Source organism: Esox lucius, chromosome 20 (assembly GCF_011004845.1).
Source record: "Esox lucius isolate fEsoLuc1 chromosome 20, fEsoLuc1.pri, whole genome shotgun sequence".
In the NCBI taxonomy this organism is placed as follows: Eukaryota; Metazoa; Chordata; class Actinopteri; order Esociformes; family Esocidae; genus Esox; species Esox lucius.
The window spans coordinates 42,440,987-42,462,605 of NC_047588.1; the positions used below are offsets into that span (position 1 = coordinate 42,440,987).

Here is a 21,619-nt window from a genome sequence, read left to right on the forward strand (position 1 = left end):
AATTTTAAATTTTAGAAAGAGATGAGGTCCTGGTCCACACCTGCGGATTACCTGGTTTGGGGGGACCGTTGCTGTTCCTGTCCTTGTCCACCTGGTCATACTTCTGACCTAGTCTAAAATCAAATATACTCTGGATTTAGCCAAGAGAAATTTATTTATTATTCCAATTGGACTCTTAATATCTCACCCGGCACAGCCAGAAGAGGACTGGTCACCCCTCTGAGCCTGGGTCCTCTCTAGGTTTCTTCCTAAAATTCGACCTTCTTAGGGAGTTTTTCCTAGCCACTGAAATTCAACACTACTGTTGTTTGCTCCTTGGGGTTTAAGGCCGGGTGTCTCTGTAAAGCACTTTGTGACAACTGCTGTTGTAAAAAGCGCTTTATAAATAAATTTTGATTGATTGATTGATTTGATCTTCCAGTCTGAAAGCTGCCAAACACCGCCGCTGAGTCGGAAACACACCACCACCCTCAAGGGTCTCACCTCCTCCAACCACCTCAACCCGAGAATCATCATCTCTGCCGTATAGACAGACACCTGGTCTGTCAGTCTCTGAGCCATCACACCTTGCCCACTTCCCTCTCACTTAACCCAAACTCCTCCAACAACTTCACAGTCACCCATCCAAACACCTTTACCTTGCCTGGACCACATCTAAACATCTAAACATTTCAACACACAGCCATAACGCAGTCGCTTGGACCACATCTAAGCATTTCAACATTTCAACACACAGCCATAACGCGGTCGCTTGGACCAAATCTAAACATTTCATCACTGATTTAACTGCACCTGGTGATATGTTTAGACTACTATAGGTTAATAATGCCATCATTCTTTGCCTTATTAACAATTCCTTCCCCTAATTCCTTCCCCCAGCACAGAGCTATATAGCGTTGTCCGTTTATTGTGCTGATGCGGTTGTGCCTTTGTAGTTTCAACTTCTATTTCTCTCTTTTCCAGTACTGAATATGTATAGTTCAAGGTAGACAGCCATCAGTCTACTGGTATCCATGGTCGACGTCCGCGATATCGCGGACAGTGCTCATTTGCATAAATATTTCGAAAAATAGATTATGGCGATTCCGATTCCAATGGTATATTATTTGTAGCCACTTTCCTGAAGCGTTCCGTGTATAATTGGGGTTGTCCGTGTATAATATGGGTTGTATAGTTGTATAGTTTGGGTTGCTATGAGAACCTTTCACCAGGCAACGACATTGCCAATGCATCTTAGAAAGGCTCATTTGTACACTACTATGAATATTACAAGCGTGTACATCACTATATATTATGTTTTGAACCATAATACATCGTTTGTATTATATATAAGATATAAAAATTTATATTTAGTCAAAATAGTATGGGGATGTTCTTGAGTTTTTGGGAAGAAGTTGGTAATTTTTCTGAGTTTATAAAATATATAAGTCCAAACGTAACTAGCGATCTAGTGCTGCCACCTGCTGGCCGTTTTGTGTCATTAAACTAAAGGAACCGTTATATTGGGTTTTTATCTTTTATGTTATAGTGTTTCATTTCTAGGTTGAAGAACCACATTTTTTGGGGGTGCCTATATTTTTTACCTTTTATTATATAATTATTTCATTATTTTCAACCCAATTACAGTGTAATTTGATAGTAAAGGCATGAAAGTATGAGGAAATACCATTGACACAAAATCTCATAATGCTTTCAAAAAAAAATCTTGATGCTGAATGGCAGAAATGTTTTCCGAAAACAATTTTTTTGCCTTTCAAACAGATGAGTTTTATAAATAGTGACCCAGAAGTCTGTTTTTATGTGTTTTTATTGTAGCCAGAGGGGTTGCTATTACCAGGATACATCATAATAGGTTGTATCTGTTACAGAAATGAATCTAGGACCCAAAATGTCCCAGTAGTGAAATCCGGCCGAAAGCCCCATAGGCTACCAAGGGTTGAGCAGTGGAATAAGCTAATAGATGCAGATACATTTTGAGGGTGTTTGGGAGAGGGCCCTCAAGCTCCAACCTTGAGGGGAGGCCTCAGCAAAGTCCTGGCCGCCACTGCCACGCCCCCATTTACAAACTCCACCCAAGGTTTTGGGGACACATACGTCGTGACTGGTGGTTACCCATTTGGGCACCCTGAAAAACCTAGCAAAAAGGATTCAAATACTTGATGTCGGAAATGATGATCATTCAGGTATCAAGGAAACTCAGGAAGTGAGAAAAAACTACCAAGTCTTCAGGCTTTAGATCTGGGTTATTAATAAAGCAATTTGATTCATGCCAAAAAAAAACTGTTGAACACACTATCCAGTCTAATGTTAACATTATTGAAGTTTTTCACATGTAATGAAGTGTTTACCACAGACATATGTTCGCAGTGAAGCTGGGTTCCACTGTTCCTCTTACCTGACGCATATTTCCATCTGATGGCCTGGTGCCACAGCACTTTGTTAGCACAAAAAAGCCAAGGAAGCCAAAGCGGAAGAAAATGATGATGATGATGACCAACCCGATTCCAAAAAAGTTGTACAATTGTGAATAAAAACAGAATGCAATGATGTGGAAGTTTCAAATTTCTATATTTTATTCAGAATACAACATAGATGACATATTAAATGTCATCTATGTTAAACTGAGAAAATGTATCACTTTAAGGGAAAAATAAGTTGATTTTAAATTTCATGGCATCAACATCTCAAAATAGTTGGGACAAGGCCATGTTTACCATTGTGTGGCATCCCTTCTTCTTTTTATAACAGACTGCAAACGTCTGGGGACTGAGGAGACAAGTTGCTCAAGTTTATGAATAGGAATGTATTCCCATTCTTGTCTAATACAGGCTTCTAGTTGCTCAACTGTCTTCTTTGTCGCACCTTCCTCTTTATGATGCGCCAAATGTTTTCTATGGGTGAAAGATCTGGACTGCAGGCTGGCCATTTCAGTACCCGGATCCTTCTTCTATGCAGCCATGACATTGTAATTGATGCAGTATGTGGTCTGGCATTGTCATGTTGGAAAATGCAAGGTCTTCCCTGAAAGAGACGACGTCTGGATGGGAGCATATGTTGTTCTAGAACTTGGATATAACTGTCAGCATTGATGGTGCCTTTCCAGATGTGTAGGCTGCCCATGCCACACGCACTCATGCAACCCCATATCATCAGAGATGCAGGCTTCTGAACTGAGCGCTGATAACAATTTGGGTTGTCCTTGTCCTCTTTAGTCCGGATGACATGGCGTCCCAATTTTCCAAAATGAACTTCAAATTTTGATTAGTCTGACCACAGAACACTTTTCCACTTTGCCACATCCATTTTAAATGATCCTTGGCCCAGAGAAAACGCCTGCACTTCTGGATCCTGTTTAGATACGGCTTCTTTATTGACCTATAGAGTATTAGCAAGCAACGGCGAATGGCACGGTGGATTGTGTTCACCGACAATGTTTTCTGGAAGTATTCCTGAGCCCATGTTGTGATTTCCATTACAGTATCATTCCTGTATGTGATGCAGTGCCGTCTGAGGGCCCGAAGATCATGGGCATCCAGAATGGTTTTCTGGCCTTGACCCTTACGCACAGAGATTGTTCCAGATTCTCTGAATCTTTGGATGATATTATGCACTGTAGATGATGATTACTTCAAACTCTTTGCAATTTTTCTCTGAGAAACTCCTTTCTGATATTGCTCCAATATTTCTTGCCGCAGCATTGGGGGAATTGGTGATCCTCTGCCCATCTTGACTTCTGAGAGACACTGCCACTCTGAGATGCTCTTTTTATACCCAATCATGTTGCCAATTGACATAATAAGTTGCAAATTGGTCCTCCAGCTGTTCCATATCTGTACTTTTCAGGCCTTTTATTGCTACCTGTCCCAACTTTTTTGGAATGTGTAGCTCTCATGAAATCCAAAATGAGCCAATTTTTGGCATGACATTACAAAATGTCTCACTTTCAACATTCGATATGTTATCTATATTCTATTGTGAATGAAATATACGTTTATGAGATTTGTAAATTATTCCATTCCTTTTTTACTCAGAATTTGTACAGTGTCCCAACTTTTTTGGATTCGGGTTTGTATTTGTTCTTTGACCATGTCAAAGAGAGTGCTGAAAGAGCACACTTGGATGTCTGTCCATTGGACAAACTGGAGAGTTCCTCCCAAACGATGGGCGTCGATGTATGATGTGTCAGACAAAACTGAGTCAGACATCCTTTTTCATGTCTTTATTTGCTAAATAAAAGTAAAATAAATGAAATGGAAATACATGAAATGCTATTAATTTAATTAAGACTTAGTATCCTTCATTAACATACATTATTGACCTAATAACAATGGTCAATATATGACTCTATAAACATGAACTTGTTGAGAGCAGATTAATTCCAGGAACTTCCAGTTGATCAGAGACCACTACCAAGGAAAGGCAGATTTTTGTTGAATGCAAAGAACGAATTCAAACCCCTTGGATGGTATTGTAATGGAGTTGAGAACTTACTCCACAGCTACGCTGTTGTTCAGCACACATTTAGTAAGTAGTTGGATATAGTGTATGACTCCACATAGGATATTATCTTCAAAAAGTCTGAGTACGACCTTCTGGTTCATGACACAGTCAGCGGCAGTATATAGGCGACATGGGCAGCGGAAAAGGTTTGACCAACCAAACCCAGGACTATTGATACTCAATAGAGGTGTAAAATAGCTATTTACAATATCAACTGTTGTTGTCTCAGGGATTTATTGTCCTCACTCCAGCAAAGATGCAGGAGTAGCTTAGTCTTTCTTAATTTTAACCACTTTGTACATATTTATTTAAATAAGGATGAATAAAGTAATAATCTCTTATGAAGAAAATCTGTTTTATTACAAAAGGTTGAAACTGAATTTACAGAAATTAGATTTAGTCCATTTAGACTAGTTAACTTTAAAAGAAATTTGCTCAGAACTATATTTTATAAAGCCCTTTTTACATCAGCAGTTGTCACAAAAGTGCTTTTGTAGACACCCAGCCTGAAACCCCAAGGAGCAAGAACAACAACCGTTGAAGTACATTGGCTTGAAAAACCTCTCTAGTAGGGTCGATGAAATGACCATCATCTGGCAGATCAAGGAAACTCAAGATGTGAGAAAATAAAATCTTGGTTGTAGGGTTCATGCACATATTTATTAGTTAACAGATCTGGGTCGTTCTAGCTGTGCCAGTGGTTCCATCTTGCTCAGAACCGACAAAGGAACGGAGAAGTGTCGGGACAGTTATATTACCACAATAACATGTCAAGGATGTCCGGTTCAACAGGGAGAGAAGGATTTCTACTGAACAGAATCTAATGAAAAATGTATTTCAAGCCAGTTCCTAATGATGAGGTGGGCTGTAATGTGCACAACAATTAAGAACAGACACGTTGTCTAGCAACCAGTGAAGACTGAAGGGTGGTCTGTCATATTTTCTTGTCTAATCATGGCGTTGAGATATGTGTTTGTTATAACTTCTAATCACTGTTTTCATTTTAAAGACACTACCCGATTTAACAGCAAAACAAGAACTGATTTTAAGAGAAAAAAAGTAGACCTAGATGTAATGATGTGAAAAGTAATATGAATACATTCCATTAACCCTAAAGCTAAACTCAAGAAAAACAGAAACACTTGTTTTAGGACCAGAAACAGAATTTTGTTGGCAGATCTCACTGTGAACCTCGACGGCTGCATGGTCGCATCCCAAAAAACTGTAAGAAAACTCGGCTTTACCCTTGACCCTGACCTCCCTTTTGATGAACATATAAAATATGTCTCAAGAGTTGCTTATTTTCATCTTTGAAACATTGCAAAAATCTGAAACTTTCTATCACAAATTGATGCAGAAAAACTAATCCATTCGTTTGGTAATTCTAGACTAGATTACTGCAATGCTCTTCTTTCTAGTTACCCATCAATAAATCAATAAATAAACAAACTTCAATTAGTGCTGCATACGGCTGCTAGAATCCTAACTAGAACAAAAAAATTTGAACACATTACTCCTGTACTAGCCTCTTTACATTGGCTGCCTGTTAGGGTTAGGGCTGATTATAAGGTTTTACTGTTAACCTATAAATCAATACATGGACTTGCTCCTACTTACCTTGCTGAAATGATCCAGCCATACATACCTACACGTAACCTACGCCCGCAAGATGCAGGACTTCTGACTGCACCTAGAATTTCTAAACAAACAGCCAGAGGCAGGGCTTTCTCTCATAGAGCTCCATTACTGTGGAATGATCTGCAGACTCAGTGCAAACTTTCAAGTGTCTAATTAAGACTAATCTCTACAGCATGGTCTAGGATTATGTGCAGTCTGGTCCAGGGGTATGAAGGTGAACGGATCGGTTTGATACTGTCCACCCTTGCTGTCTTGCCAGGTGGGCTCTCATCGCCACTGGGATGCCCTACCTCCAATGCCATTCGGGGGTGGAGTCACTAGGATCCCCTCTCTCCAATGCCATTCGGGGGTGGAGTCACTAGGATCCCCTCTCTCCAATGCCATTCGGGGGGTGGAGTCACTGGCTTGTTGTTGTCTCTGTTGCACCCGTCGTGCAATTGGGCTGTACTCTGCTGGCAATACTCGGCCCTCATTTCAGGTTGGTTGCAGTTGGAGGGTTTGGTTGATTTCCTGCCTGTTGGGCCCAAAGGTCTCTGGCTGCTTTATTATTGTCCCAGGTGAGTAGGGTCAGTTCTCCTTCCACCACTGTAAATACTTGCACTTTCTACATTGTCCCAGTCTCCTGCCCTGTTTGAACTTGGGAGACACCCCCTCCCCCAACCCCAGAAGAAGACTTCTTCCTAAATTTCAGCCTTCTTAAGGAGTTTTTCCTGGCCACTGAAATTCAACATTGTTTGCTCCTTGGGGTTTCAGGCCGGGTGTTTTGTAAAAGCATTTTGTAACAACAGCTGTTGTAAAAAGGGCTTTATAAATAAATTTGATTGATTACAGCTACTGACTATGAAACAATGAGCACAAAGCCTTACCATAATTCTTACCCTAAAATAAACTCCTAATCTTCTCTTCATCTTTAGTTTGACTGCAGTCTTCCAGCTTCACTGATGTCATCTCTGAATCCACCAATGAACACTGAGATTCACTGTCCCAATCAGAATCCAGCGACTTGTTTAGGATATAGGTACCAGGACTATGATTGTTAATTTAAGGTTTATCTGCATTACAAGGAAAGCACAGTCTCTATATTTCAAAGTAATTTTATTATCTTTACAAAATAAAGTTTCAGTTTATCACAGTTTTACAAACCAAGGAATCCTCAATAACCAAGTGACAATCTAAGTAATACTTGCTACTAAGGGCAAACTTGAGACTCCCCTCATAGCTACAAATGCATATTGACATCATCTTGGCCAAAACAAAAAAAGCACAAGCATTCAAAATATTTACATAAAAACAATGCACACATTCATATTCAGACATTTTGGTCTCATTTCACTCAGACAGAGGGTACATCTCTGAGAGACTCAACACATAATGGGCAAGAAGGAGTGAATTATAACAGAGTGGATGGAAGTAAGACATGACAAATCCATGAGGTCATATCCTGTTTCATTTAGTATACGTGCTGTACCAATCACACAAGTCAGGTGTATATTGTTGTGGTTGCACTTGATTTAAAAAGACATCGGATGTCTTTCATATTCCTGCCAGCAGATTTATTGATTAACGTACATGGTGTTCCATTTTTTTTTCTCTTTCTAAAAGACTACAACTATTGAGATCAGTAGCTGGCAGTCGACTATAAAATATACATCATATTCCTTTTAGATGGACAACCATCTATCATTTCTAAATTGGTAAATTGTTTAAGCCTTGCACTTTGAAAACCATAACTATTGAAATTAACTATTGATATCTGTAGCCAGTTATATGAGCTACGGTCAAAACAGTGACGTCCTTCATAGAACAACCAGATTTAGTGGAAATTTGAGAAAGCAGAAAATTTGTATTTCTACAGGTAAATGTGAGCAAATGCTTGTTTTTTCCAACAATAGTGGGTATAGCCTAGTTTTTTTTTTTTAGATCAGGCGAGATAAACATTTATTTGAGGCTCACTTATTGAAAACTATGTCTGTCTGTATAAACAATTGATGTCTGTTACTAGTAATCAACTGCAAATTTGGTCGTTCTAGATTGTTTAGGGGAACATGTGTTTTAACGCCAAATATATCTTTGCTAACAATAGTAACTAATACATTAAGTAGTTAAGCATTTACCTTTAGAAAACAATAAATGTAAACATATTGGAGAATAATTCACTTCATGCAACAAAAGCAAACATTCTAAATAATCCAAGAAACATTTATAGGAAAACACAATAAAGCCTTGGACTCGTCAAGAGATCATTTTACTTTACTACATATGCACTGCTGATTGAAGAGGAAAAATATATCTTCCCACACTCAGGAGTAATGCTTCCTACTTATGCACTCTCTGATGAAAAGTAAGATGATGTAACAAAACACTTTCCACAGTCAGAACAGAAGTAAGGTTTCTCTCCAGTATATCTCTGCAGGTGACGTTTAAGGCTATGTGATTGAGAGAAACTATAATCACACTTGTAACAACAGTACAATTTCTCCCCCGTGTGCAATCTCTGATGAATAGTAAGTTCTGGATGTAATGAAACACTTCCCACAGTATGAACAGGAAAAAGGTTTGTCTCCAGTATGTCTCCGCTGGTGAAGTTAGAGGCCATGTGACTGTAATGACACACTTCCCACAGTCAGAACACAAGTATGGCTTCTCACCTGTGTGCACTCTCTGATGACTAGTAAGTTCAGATGATCTAATGACACGCACAGAGAACAGGAGTAGGGTTTCTCTCCAGTACGAATTAGCTTGTGACCTTTAAGGGAACCAAGTGTACTAAAACCTTTACCACAGTCAGAACAGGAGTAAGGTTTCTCACCAGTATGTTTTCTCTCATGCTATTTAAGGGAACGAAGTGTACTAAAACTTTTCTCACATTCAGAACAGGAGTAAGGCCCCTTTCCAGTGTGGACTCGCTGATAAATATGAAGTTAATGTGATGTACTGAAACACTTCGCACATTCAGAACAGGAGTAAGGTTTTTCTCTGGTGTGTATTTGTTGGTGTGTTTTTAGGCCTTCATTTTGAGAGCTCTTCCCACAGTCAGAACAGGAGTACAGCTTTTCTCCTGCGTGCCCTCTCTCATGAACAGCAAGTTCATCTGAAGTTATGTAATAATTCCCACAAATGTCTCACAAATGTCTCAATTTAAGGTATCTTTTGAACTGTGATGGAGGTAATGCCCTTTCTTCATAACAGGAGCAGTGGTGGGGACTCACATCTATGTGGTCTTCCTGTGGTTCCTCTTCTGATGTACGAAACGTCTCCATTTCTGGAATCTCATCTGTGTGATAGACATCAGAATTGTTAGCTGTGGGCCTCCTTAAACAAGTTTTATATGGATAAACAAGACTTCTTGTGAGATGGGCATTGGCTAACTATTTAAATTATATATATATATATATATATATATATATATATATATATATATATATATATATATATATATATCCCAAATTATCTAATTTAACCAGCATTACATTTTCCCAGAACAAATTCTTTTATTCAGCAGTCAGCAAATTATTTGAAATTGCAGCAAATGGTTGAGATTGTGAAAACTAATTTTAGTTAACTCAAAATATATCCCAAACCCTATTCCCATTCATGCAATATAACATTTGACTGCTGGCTGAGCAACATTGATAGCTAGCATGCTACTATCCATGAATGTCAAGCCTAAGAAATTCCGCCCACCTGACCACAAAACTCTACAGCTATGGAACGTCACTTAATTTGGATCCTAAGACTATTTGATGTGTCAAAAAAAGATTTAGGATTTAAGTGGGGTTTGCTTTTTGCATCATACCAGCATGAAACAATGGAACTGCAGATCTTCTAGATATTCATAGGAATGACTACAATGCATCTGATTAGTCACTTGTGGATCTTATCGCAGAGCTTTGTGAGTGTGACACTTCCTCAATGCAAGTATAAATACATAACTTTCTGTATTCATGTTAACTGTATATGTTATTGAAACCTTTATCGCGACTAGGGCTGGGCAAGGTCTGGATTCTTTCCGCCTTTGGAACTACCCATACAAATATTGTAGATAGACAGCCACAGGGTTAGTGTTAGCGGATAGTTAATTTACATGTTATTGATAGTCTGTAGAGCATCATCCTCATACAGGAGTTTTGTCAAGTCACTACAGGACAATTTAGGTAGCTTGGACAGGTCAGGGTTATTCTCTTTAACAACACACTAATTGACACGACATGAAAACACAGTGACTGAACTTATCAAGCAGGTACCAGTATAACAGTGTGACAGTGTGACAGTATGACAGTGTGACAGTGTGACAGTATGACAGCGTGACAGTATGACAGCGTGACAGCATGACAGTGTGACAGTATGACAGCGTGACAGCGTGACAGCGTGACAGCGTGACAGCGTGACAGCGTGACAGGACGGTGCATCACACAGCCCGAAACACCAATCAGGATTCTACAAGGTTCCCCACAGATTCTCACCAAGTTGCTGGGCCTAAAACGCACACACCACCAGACACACACAAAGTCCCAGCTGGACTACAGAATCTGAACATGCTTCACACCAACAGCAACGATCTAAAGCAAGCGATAGCCTAATGATAATAATAAATATCTAGTAACATGACCAACACCAGGATGAAGCCTGCCCATATATCGATCTCCTCCACTGTGTTTCAGTATTACAGACAGTGTGGCACCTACACACAACAACAGCATGGTCTCTCACCTGTCACGGCCAAGAGTTTTTTTTGTCCTTGCCATCTATCTATAGAAACACAAAGCTTAAAACAAAACTACCAAGCCACCCCAAGACCCCTCATTGCACCGAACAAAGCTAGGGGGGGAAAAAATTATCCACCAAACTCACCAAAACTGCTTATCATTTGAAGACAAAGTCCATCCTTCTTTCGTTTTTCATGAAGACTTCAATAACGCGGTTGTACAGCACCCCGGCGCCTTTCAGTTCCTGTAAAAGGTCCTTCTCGATGGCCATGGAGGCCAGTGCTGACTGTCGAGCCTCCTCAGTCTTATTCCTTGAATACATTTCAATGCGTTTTAGGGCTGAAAATGTCAGCTCGGCCGAGGCAGCAGATACCGGGACGGTCACCGCCAAACACGCCAGCATGTAGAGTTGCCGCATGCTGATGCACAGATCTTTCTGCTGAAGGAAAGCGAGGAGCTCAGCGGGGCTCTTCCCTTCAAAATCCGCCATGGCATACATCACAGTCAGTTCCGTCTTAAGCCGGGGCAGGTCGAAGAGTTTTCCGTGGCTCTGTGTTAAGCTGGTGAAGGCCACACCTGGGAATTTTTTCCGGTATGTCTGAAACTGCTCAGGGTCGAGGAGAGAGAGAAACACGACTTTCTCGTGGTCTTTAAATCGGTTCCGTACCTGGGCCAGGACGTTGTCAAAAATGTCACTGTAGAGTTTCTGGTACCTCGCTCGAACGTCCCCCGGGGCTTGGCCTCTCAGTGGGCTTGGCGCCCCTGTTCTGCGCACAGTAGATTCATAAATCTCACCAAATTGCCCTCGCTCACTCTCAATGGTCTCACAAAACTCGTCAATTCGTGCCAAACAGAATTGTACATCGAGTGGTCGGTTCTGCAGTATTCCAAAAAGAATGTCTGAATACTCAAAAATCACATGAAAAGTGGAAAGCAAAAAACAAAACTCAAAATCATCCAGATATGCACTGCATCCGTCCGCACGGCGCACTGAATCCTCCTCGAACTCGTCGTGGTGATCTAATATGTGCTCAAACAGCTCCTTCAGGGCAACTCTCTTCTCCAAGACTGTGTTGACCAACCTTGAACTATAATGCCACCTTTTCGGTGCCACACGAGGAAGATGCCGCTGGTAGATATCACCAAGCAGCTCCGTGCGCTCTGGGCATCTGGAAATAAACACAGCTAGGCCACTGAGACGCGCAAAAAAGAGCCTACATTCGCGAAGCTTAGAAGCCCCTTGAGTCAGTACTAAATTAAGTCGATGTGCATAGCAATGTACAAATAAAGCCATGGGGGCCCTCACCTTAACTTTAGCCTGCACCCCATTTAGTCCAGATGCCATGTTGGCAGCGCCATCAAAGCACTGCGCCACAACTTTATCCAGGCATTCGTGTTCCTCCAGAAATTGGATAATGAGAGTGGCCAGATCGTCAACCCGCTTGCCCCTCGTCACATCGTCAAATCTGACGAACCGCTCCTTGACCCCAGTGTCTGTCACATAACGGAGCACCAGGGCAACCTGGGCGGCAGTGCTCACATCTGTAGACTCGTCCACCAGAACTGCAACGAAAGGTGCTTTACTGATCTCCCTTTTAATCTCCTCTCCCATCACTTCAGCTACAGCGCTGATCAGGTGGTTCTGTATGCTGCCTGACGTCTCAGTAAACACTTCGTTAGTGGAAAGGTGATAATGCAAGTCTTTGTCGTGCTCTGCTAGAAAGGAAATAAGCTCAACAAAGTTGCCCCTGTTTGTGGACTCCTTGCTTTCATCTTGTCCCCTAAATGAAAGCTCTTGCACACCCAGAAATATGACACAGTCGATCAGCCTTTTCAGTATTTCCCTATTTTTCTTGACTTTCTCGTTGTGGAGCTCCGTTTCCCTTTGCATTTGTTCGTTGAGTTGTACATCCACACGGACATCTCCGAACGTTTTCAATAGCACCGTTGCTTGCAAGTGTCCCGCAGTGCTTTGGTGTCTCGTTGCTGCCTTGGTTAGGCAATTCAGGTTGGCAAAACCAGCCTGGCTCCAAACACCATTCCGATCGGTTCCAAATAACAGGCATTCCCAGCAATACAATTTGCAACGTTCCTTTGATGCTGTAAGCCAGGTGTACCTTTCATAGTTGCTTGACTGAAAATGCCTCACAAACCCTTTCCCAGGCTGGGACAGGGCTGCTAGCTGCGGGTTTGGTCGACCCTTCCTCACAATATCCAGCTTTCCCTGAAAGGTCCTTCTGGAAAAAGGTTTTGCCAGGAGATCGACCACCAAATCCAGTTCTTCTCCTCCTTCAGCCACTGTGCATAAAAAAAATAATAATAATACAGGACTTAGTAAAGAAAAAAGCTAAACAAAATCTAAAACCCTACATCAAAAAATCGAAATGTCACGAAATTAAGCTTAAATCTTAGATGACGCTACGTTACGTTCTAGCTAATTTATTTCAGTCAACTAACTGGCCCTCGGATCACGACACACAAAAATGCTAAAGTAGGCAGCAAGGCAAGCTAGTATGCACCAAACATGGCAAACTCGAAATCTGATTGGTTAAAGAATATGACAATCAACATCATCATCCCCATTTGCTTCAACAGCAGAGGACACATGAAATTCTGAAGGCCTCAGGGTAGATTTTTCACCTGGAGACAGCACAGGTGAACATTTTAATTGGATAAAAGCTCTAACTTATGAGCTGCACCTTGTAAAACACCTTGTAAAGTACATAGCATTAATGAAAATATACATTAAATTATAAGAATATACATTTTCCGATTCTGACATCAGAAGGCCTTGCTGGCCCAGATGGTCTGCCTCTGCGTTTAATATAAAATTTGACTGGCTGGCTGAGCTACATTGTTAGCTAGCATGCTACTTTCCATGGTTGTCAAACCTAAGAAATGTTGCCCATCTGTCCACAACTCTACAGCTATGGAACGTCACTTAGTTTGTCAATTAATAATGACGTGTCAAATAAAAAAATATTTTAAATCGGGGGTTTGCTTTTGCATCATACCAGCATGAAACGAACAATGAAACTGCAGTCCTTTCAGATATTGATTTGACTTTTAGTCCAACTTGAGTTAAAGAAAATTACTAAACATTCGCTAAATTTGAGAAACCTAGCGAATTATCTAGCCCTGTTGGCCTAAAGCAACTGTTAAATATTTGACAGAGTGCAGGTACATGTTCCCAACTAATCACAGGGATGTGCAAGTATAAATATTAAGACACATAAGTATAAAGACATTCGCGATGCAAGTATAAATGCATATCTTGTCTGTACTATGTTAACTGTATGTAATTCTGTCACCACAGCTATGGCTGTGAGTTGTCAAGTCTTGCAATACAGGACAATATTCGAGCAGCTTCGACAGGTCATGGTTATTCTTTTTTAGTGTAAACATAAAGTATATAAGTTAACCTAATAACCAAACAAGCCAATTGAATAGTAGCACTATGAAGTAATCTCAGGAAAGAAAAAAACTAATGTTTTTTAAACGATAGTCTGGGAATGAAAAATGTTTAAACCTTCCTGATAAAACCAGTTCTTACCGTCATTAATTACAGTCCCAAAGTTCTCTTCCTCTTCATAATTTATATTGTTCAGTCCCAGTGTTTGAGTGCAGTCTTCCTGATTCACTGATGTCATCTCTGAATCCACCAATGAACACTGAGCTTTACTGTCACAATCAGAATCCAGTGACTCTTGTTTGGGCTCAGTCTGGAAGGAGAGCAGAAGGCTGGGTTTGTCCTCCCTCTGATAAAATAAATTCTCGTTTTTAATGTCCAACAGTAAATAAGCTACACAGCTATAGACATTACTATTAAAAGGTTAACATGCCATTTACTTTGTATCAACTGCAGGATAATAACATGAAACTAACCCAGGAAACACAGTTCTTATCTTCAGGGTGTTGCTGTTGTTGAGATGTCTCCTCTCCAGGAATCTCTGCCATGTAATTTACATCAGAAAAGTTAACAGGTGCAGTTAGAAGAAACGAAAAGTGTGTATGAGTGAAGACAAGAACAACCATTTATTTTACATCACAAAGTTTAAGAAGACTTATTATAAATAGTTTTGGATATTTCTGATATTGATAAAACAGTTACGTCAATAACATCTCAATAAATGCCAACTGAGAGAATTGAACCTGTTGGATGAAATAGTTCTTACCATGTTTAATCAATCCCATAATCTTCTCATCTTTAATATCAATCAATCCCACAATCTTCTCATCCTCTTCCTTTTTTATATTGTTGCATCCCACATTCTCCTCCTCTTCGCATTTAATATCATTCAGTCCCAGTGTTTGACTGCAGTCTTCCTGCTTCACTGATGTCATCTCTGAATCCACCAATGAGCACTGCGCTCCATTGTCACAACCAGAATCCAGTGACTCTTGTGTGGGCACAGCATGGAAGGAGAGCAGCAGGCTGGGTGTGTCCCCCCTCTGTTGAAATAAAGACAGAAATTAGACCCATACATGACCAAACCAGAATGTTTGATAAAAACAAAAAAATACAAAACACAATGTTTATAAATACAGAGGGAAAATATGTTCCAAATGCTGTGTATGTCTTAGCTGAACAGGAGTAGATGTTGAACAGTGATCTTAATTATTTTGTTCGGTACACATACGCTAAGGAGAACGAAGTGACAGTTCAGGTTTTTATATTAGTTATATTTGCTTAATATTACATAAATAACTACTGTTTATGAACAGTGTAATGTATACAATGACTGTCTCTTTCAGAATCCTTCCAATTTATAGTATCTAAAATAGGAAGACAATAAATAGTACTGTAAATTAAGAAATAAATATTTGCACTGCATTTCCTACGATAACAGTTAAGTGATTTTAAATACATTTATGTATCCAGATACGGTTAGCTTTGTTAACTGATTAAAAAAAACGCTATATAAAATTAATCTTCACATTGCCTTACTATAATATAATCAATGGATAAAACGTGATTGTAACCTCCCTCGTATCGTTTTCCCTTTTTGGAGAGGGGTCTTGCTGCAGGGCTCGCTTCCGGCTCCACTCTGCGTCGCTTCCGGTTGCAGGCTCCGCTCTCAGTAGAGCTCCTCTGTGGGTTGCTTCCGAAACTGATTTTGTTTTGTTTACGTCCCATTCTCTGTTGTTTTCGCTACACATGACAACAGTAGACAACGGTATGTGACTGATTAGCATTATCCAAAACATTTAAAAAAGTCTGAATGCATGGGTTGTGCATAAGAGCAACGGCTATAAAGGTGTAAATCTAAATCACGCAAATAACTGAATGTCACAAGCGCGTAGGCTATTTGTCGTTTTAAAGGTAGGTGGCAAGCTCTAGCCCCTGCAGTTTTATGGTAGCATTCACGTTCTCTGTGGATAGTAAGCTAACTGTTTAAATATAACAGTGTTTGGCTTTATTACATGTTTTTGTAAAGAGTTTAGCAAGGGAATAGGTCTGCATTTCTATTTGTATAAAATGTTGAGTATGACTGGAGATAGAGGACGAGGAACTGGCAGAGGCCACACTAAGCTAGTTTGTATTTCACTAGAGGCAAATACAGATAGTCATGGGTATTTGGCATACTGTGAATGCCATACATTACTTAAATACAAGTAGTAGCACACTACCATTGTTGTGATATGCTATGTTTGCTGAATAAAGCGTTTGATCATTTAGTCCGTTTGTGCTTTTTTGCTATGTTTTTAATGAAGCACTTAATAATTCACTTGGATTATCCGATGAAGAACACAGAGCTAAGTTAAGTGTGATTTAAGATAAGCATTTTATTGACCCCCTTTCTGTGGGGTTTGTATGTGTGCCCCATGTTCACATGGGTTTCCTCCATAGCCTGTGCTGTTCCTGATCACGACTCGACAACCACCTGGAACTGGTCCCTGAGATAGAAGAGGCTGCCCCCGGAGGAAGACAGACCGGATGAGATAAAAGCATACTCATCGCACACTCCCTGTGTGTGTTCACCGCAGCATGTGCTTCTGTGTGTTACTTGTGATGATTAAACACTCCTAGAGAGTTCAAAGGAACTTATGAATAAGAAGAATGTGTTTTTTGAGAAAGACAGGCTTAAGCTCCAACTGTTTAATCAACGAGATTTATGTTTTTCTATTCATTGATGTCGCTAGGCTTAAGGACGGAGTTTGTCCTATTTTGGCAGAATAAATAAATAGCGCGTGTAATTAAGATACTGTTAGGCTACTAGCATAATATTGAATCAATATACAGTACTGGCATAGATACCCACGGTAAGTGCAACCTAGACAGAACTATATTATATAAATGATTCGGAAGCGTTCCACATTGGAGCTCGACTGAGCGCGAACCCAGCAACCGGAAACCACCGACAGTGGAGAACTGCAGGCAGGTTCTCCTGCAAGTTGCTGCTGCACAAAACAACACAATGACTAGTGTTAAGGTCCCAGGTAAGATGGTGGACGTATTGGGTCAACAGACAGAAGTCCCACTCATGCTTTATATCTACTCCCAAAACCCACTAAACTAGATTTACCTAAAGTATCTGAAGATCTGCATATCGCAGCCTACTGAAATGTGAATGAACCGCCACCTACTGTACTGCCATGTGAGGCCCATCACGGCCTCCCTTTGTTGCCCTATATTATTTTACCTAACCATGCGGTGTCAGTTAAAGTCCATACACACCTCACCTTTACCCGCACAACACCAATCACATTCCTTCGGAACCCAAACAATCGTAAGAATTTATATCCATAAATCCTCTCAATAAATTCCCTGATTTCAGACTACACAACACTGATACAGAATCAGAACATTCGACTGTTTGCGCCTGCCAGGGATGAGGACTACCAATACATTCAAAACCCACCAATACATTTAGCTACCTAACGATACCTAGGTACTAAATCCAGGCCTTCGCGTGGTAATAGCTGAAGTTAGTTGGCTACATAATTCTGTTAGTGAGCTAGGTAAAAACATCAGTTAATGTGGCTACTATACACACTCACAGGCCTCAGAACATTGTAAGAAACAATTCATTCCAATGATTACTTAAAACACATAAGTCTCGCACTAATTCGATATTTACCAGTTGCCTTTGATACGAGGTTTAACGTAGACTATTTCTTCTTCATATCATTTGTTGACGGATCGCAACCAAACGAAACGTGCATATACTGCCACCTACTGTAACGGAGCGTGAGGCCGGTCACAGCTTACCTACAACATACCCATCTGCTCAGCCCGTCTCACCACGCAGACGAAGCTGGTCTCGAAAGCATCTTCTCTGGGGTCTAACGGCGGTTGGCATCCAACGCTATTGGTGCATTACCGCCACCTACTGTAAAGGAGTGTGGGTCAGCTCCAGGGTGGACCTAAATTCTCCCTGCCAACCCAGTTTCTCTAAGGAACACAAACAGACACCTAACCACTGCACCCGAACACCCCCTCCCCAACATAGATCCTAAACTCAACACGTTCACCCCCTCTGCCCTCAGACCCTGTTGCAACCTCTCCCTCTCATAGAGTCTGCACTGCCTCAGGACGTGACCCACCGTCTCCACTTCCCCACAGTTGTCACACAACCCTGTCGGGTGCTTCCCTATAGCAAATAACCACCCTATCCGGCTTTGTGTCCACCACCCACCTCCACCCACCTCCACCCAGACTCGCTAGCAATTGCAAAATTCTTATGACTATTCCAGTAAGTTAGTAGATACCGGTAAAGCTTATTACTGGCTAATACTGTTAAAACGGCCAGTGGCAAACGCCATACATAGGCGCTACTTGTGGTGGAGGTAAACTTAGTAAGAAAGGTTAGTCAGTTTAACTGTATCAATATCATTTATGAATGGCCAATTAACTACTAAAACGGCCAGTGGCAAAAGAGGATTTGTTCAGGATGGAGACAAGGCTATACTGACACCCAGCATATGTACAGCTCTGTGGTGTAGTGGTTAATGACACAGGTTCAAATCTCAAGTTGGCAACATTTTCTATTGCGGGCCGGCTGAACTAGGCTTGCCTGGTTTCTTGTTTTTATTAATTTATTAATGCTCAGTTTACTGTTTTTGTGCTCAATCCACTATTCTTATTGTTTTTATTTCTTTTGTACAAAAGAAATAATGGATCAGAACAAAATCTTGTTTGTTGTCAAACTTGGCAATAAAAGTATTTCTGATTCTGATTTGAAGTTAAACTCGGTTCTTCAACACCATTATTCCTTAACTCTAGTATAAAACCCTCCTTTGCCTCCTATAGCACTCTGGCACTGCACTAAAATGTGTCTCCATCTCCTCCTTCAGGAGAGGAGGGGTGATTTAACAAGTGTAAAAAATCCTGAAAATCCTGAAAAATTTGTCAAATGGAATAATTAGAGGTGAGGCAATAGTTGGAGCACTCATTCAAAAAGTTAAATTGCATAACCTTTAGCTGAGTTTGATTCATTGGACATATAGGCAACAGATCACCAACGTACCAACACCAAACTGGCGTTTTCCTCAGGGGGCTGGGTGTCCGTCCCAGAAGAACATGTTAACAAATATATATAAGGATAAGACTCATAAGAATCATGGTCTCTCTCTCCCTGTCCTGTTGGCATCATCATGGTCTCTCTCTCCCTGTCCTGTTGGCATCATCATGGTCTCTCTCTCCCTGTCCTGTTGGCATCCTCACCCTCTCTGTCTCACCCTGTCCTGTTGGCATCATCATGGTCTCTCTCTCCCTGTCCTGTTGGCATCCTCATGGTCTCTCTCTCCCTGTCCTGTTGGCATCCTCATGGTCTCTCTCTCCCTGTCCTGTTGGCATCCTCATGGTCTCTCTCTCCCTGTCCTGTTGGCATCCTCATGGTCTCTCTCTCCCTGTCCTGTTGGCATCATCATGTTCTCCCTCTCACTTTCTCTTTACTCTGAACACACCAGAGTGAACATTAAATAAATATTATCAGTGAACAAGGTATGTTTCTTGTCATGCTGTTCAGGAATGGATTACTAACCATTTCTGATCTGAATGGCAATGATTATTATATCAATAAACTACTGCATACTCCCATCATCCTACTGGTACTCATTTTCTCACTGCTCTTAGCTTAGCGTCCAGATGACGTCCAATCGTCCAGATGATGTCCAATCGTCCAGATGACGTCCAATCGTCCAGATGACGTCCAATCGTCCAGATGACGTCCAATCGTCCAGATGACATCCAATCAACCAGATGACGTCCAATCGTCCAGATGACGTCCAATCGTCCAGATGACATCCAATCGTCCAGATGACATCCAATCGTCCATTGTTCTTTGTTTCATAACATCATCTATACTTGGAAGACTGTTTAATTATTGGGACCACCTGGGACACATTTGCCTTTAGTCAGCTGTAGTCTATCATAAATTAACAACTAATTTAATGTGCTTTTAAAATATACTTAGTAATCTTTTACTTCTAAATACATGAATGCATTGCTAATGGATCGTGGATTCTACTTTTAAAAACACTATTTAAAAACCGGATCTTCCTTTGCTGAAACATTAGTTGCAGTATTTCAAACTGAATTTGTTGCAGTGAAACATGCAGGGGTTTGTGACAGTGTTCCATGCGGGCAAAAAGATTTGTTTTCAATTTGTTAGTAATGTTTTATTGGTTGATGAGTTACCTTCTTTGATTTATAGAAAAAGGTTATCATACACAGCGGCATATGCCAGTGTTTTGTTCCAGAAAGCACTGCCTTTGAATGGAGCATCGTTGCACGAGATCTTCAGTTTTTTTGGCATTTTCTCGCATGGAATAACCTACATTTCTCAGAACAAGTACAGACTGATGAGTTTCAGAACAAAGCTCTTTTTCTGGCCATTTTGAGCTTGTAATCGCACTCATAAACACTGATACTGAAGATACTGAAGATACTGAATGGGTCTAAAGAAGGTGCTTCTTTAATCAGCACCACAGTTTTCAGTGTTGCTACATAATCGCCAAAGGGTTTTCTAATGATCAATAGTTTCCAGCTACAATAGTCATTTACAAAGGTAACAATGTATACACGGTATTTCTGATCAATTTGATGTCATTTTAATGGACAGAAAATTAGCTTTCCATTCAAAAGAAAGGACATTTCAACGTTTGAACGGTAGAGTAAATCATAGCATCTGTTAACCAACATGAATTATGTCGTTGGCAACTGTCACAAACTCATTCACACCCCTAAGGCTCATTGGTTGTATCGTTTTTATCAAACGTATGAGTACAACTGTACAACAGCAATGTTAAAGATTTTGTAAGGTTGAAATAATTTGTGTCACAGTTGTTGTCAAGCTAGTATTTTATTATCAGATTGACCAATAACCTAATATTGTTTGCTGAGTCACAGTTTATTTTTTTTAAATGTCTGCAGTTTCTTTGTTAATTTCTGCAGTTTTCATTTAACAGATTTCACAACAGAAAGTTACTAGTATTACAGAGGGTAGTATATACATATACACAGTTGATTCTTGTGTAAGATTTTGTTAATCTTATTGCTGCTTTTATTATTATTCATATGAAATGTAATTTCACACTTGTGAATCATCTTTTACTAATGCAATTGACTAATTCTATGTGGCCTAGAATAAATTGTCTATTTCAGTTCAGCACATTCTGTGAGTGGATGCATCTTAATGAGTGTAGGTTGTGCCTGGCTGGGAAACTCTGGATGGACGAGCTGGTCAACTTCTGGGAAAACGTTAATTTAGTGTCCACAGCCTAGACCACAGCCTAGTACTGTATATTTCTATAGATATTGTAAAAGAGAG

The 21,619-nt window shown here is 40.4% G+C and overlaps 1 protein-coding gene across 5 annotated transcripts; it reads right to left on the minus strand.

Moving 5' to 3' along the window:
• Positions 1 to 7,261: 7,261 nt before the first annotated feature.
• LOC105029183 (zinc finger MYM-type protein 1-like) lies at positions 7,262 to 17,996 on the minus strand. 5 transcript variants are annotated; one of them, XM_029115970.2, is made up of 7 exons: positions 17,927 to 17,996; positions 15,832 to 15,996; positions 15,020 to 15,296; positions 14,730 to 14,794; positions 14,398 to 14,602; positions 10,990 to 13,142; positions 7,262 to 9,412 (listed from the first exon to the last, which is right to left on the minus strand). In XM_029115970.2, exons 2-6 carry the CDS (start codon positions 15,979 to 15,981, stop codon positions 11,002 to 11,004), a joined length of 2,838 nt encoding a protein of 945 aa, XP_028971803.1. In that variant the 5' UTR covers positions 15,982 to 15,996; positions 17,927 to 17,996; the 3' UTR covers positions 7,262 to 9,412; positions 10,990 to 11,001. The 5 variants fall into 5 exon arrangements, with proteins under 5 accessions (XP_028971803.1, XP_028971804.1, XP_028971805.1 ...); XM_029115971.2 differs by lacking the exon at positions 17,927 to 17,996 and having other exon boundaries at positions 14,398 to 14,566; positions 15,832 to 15,999; XM_029115972.2 differs by lacking the exon at positions 17,927 to 17,996 and having other exon boundaries at positions 12,151 to 13,142; positions 15,832 to 15,999.
• Between the last annotated feature and the right edge of the window lie 3,623 nt (positions 17,997 to 21,619).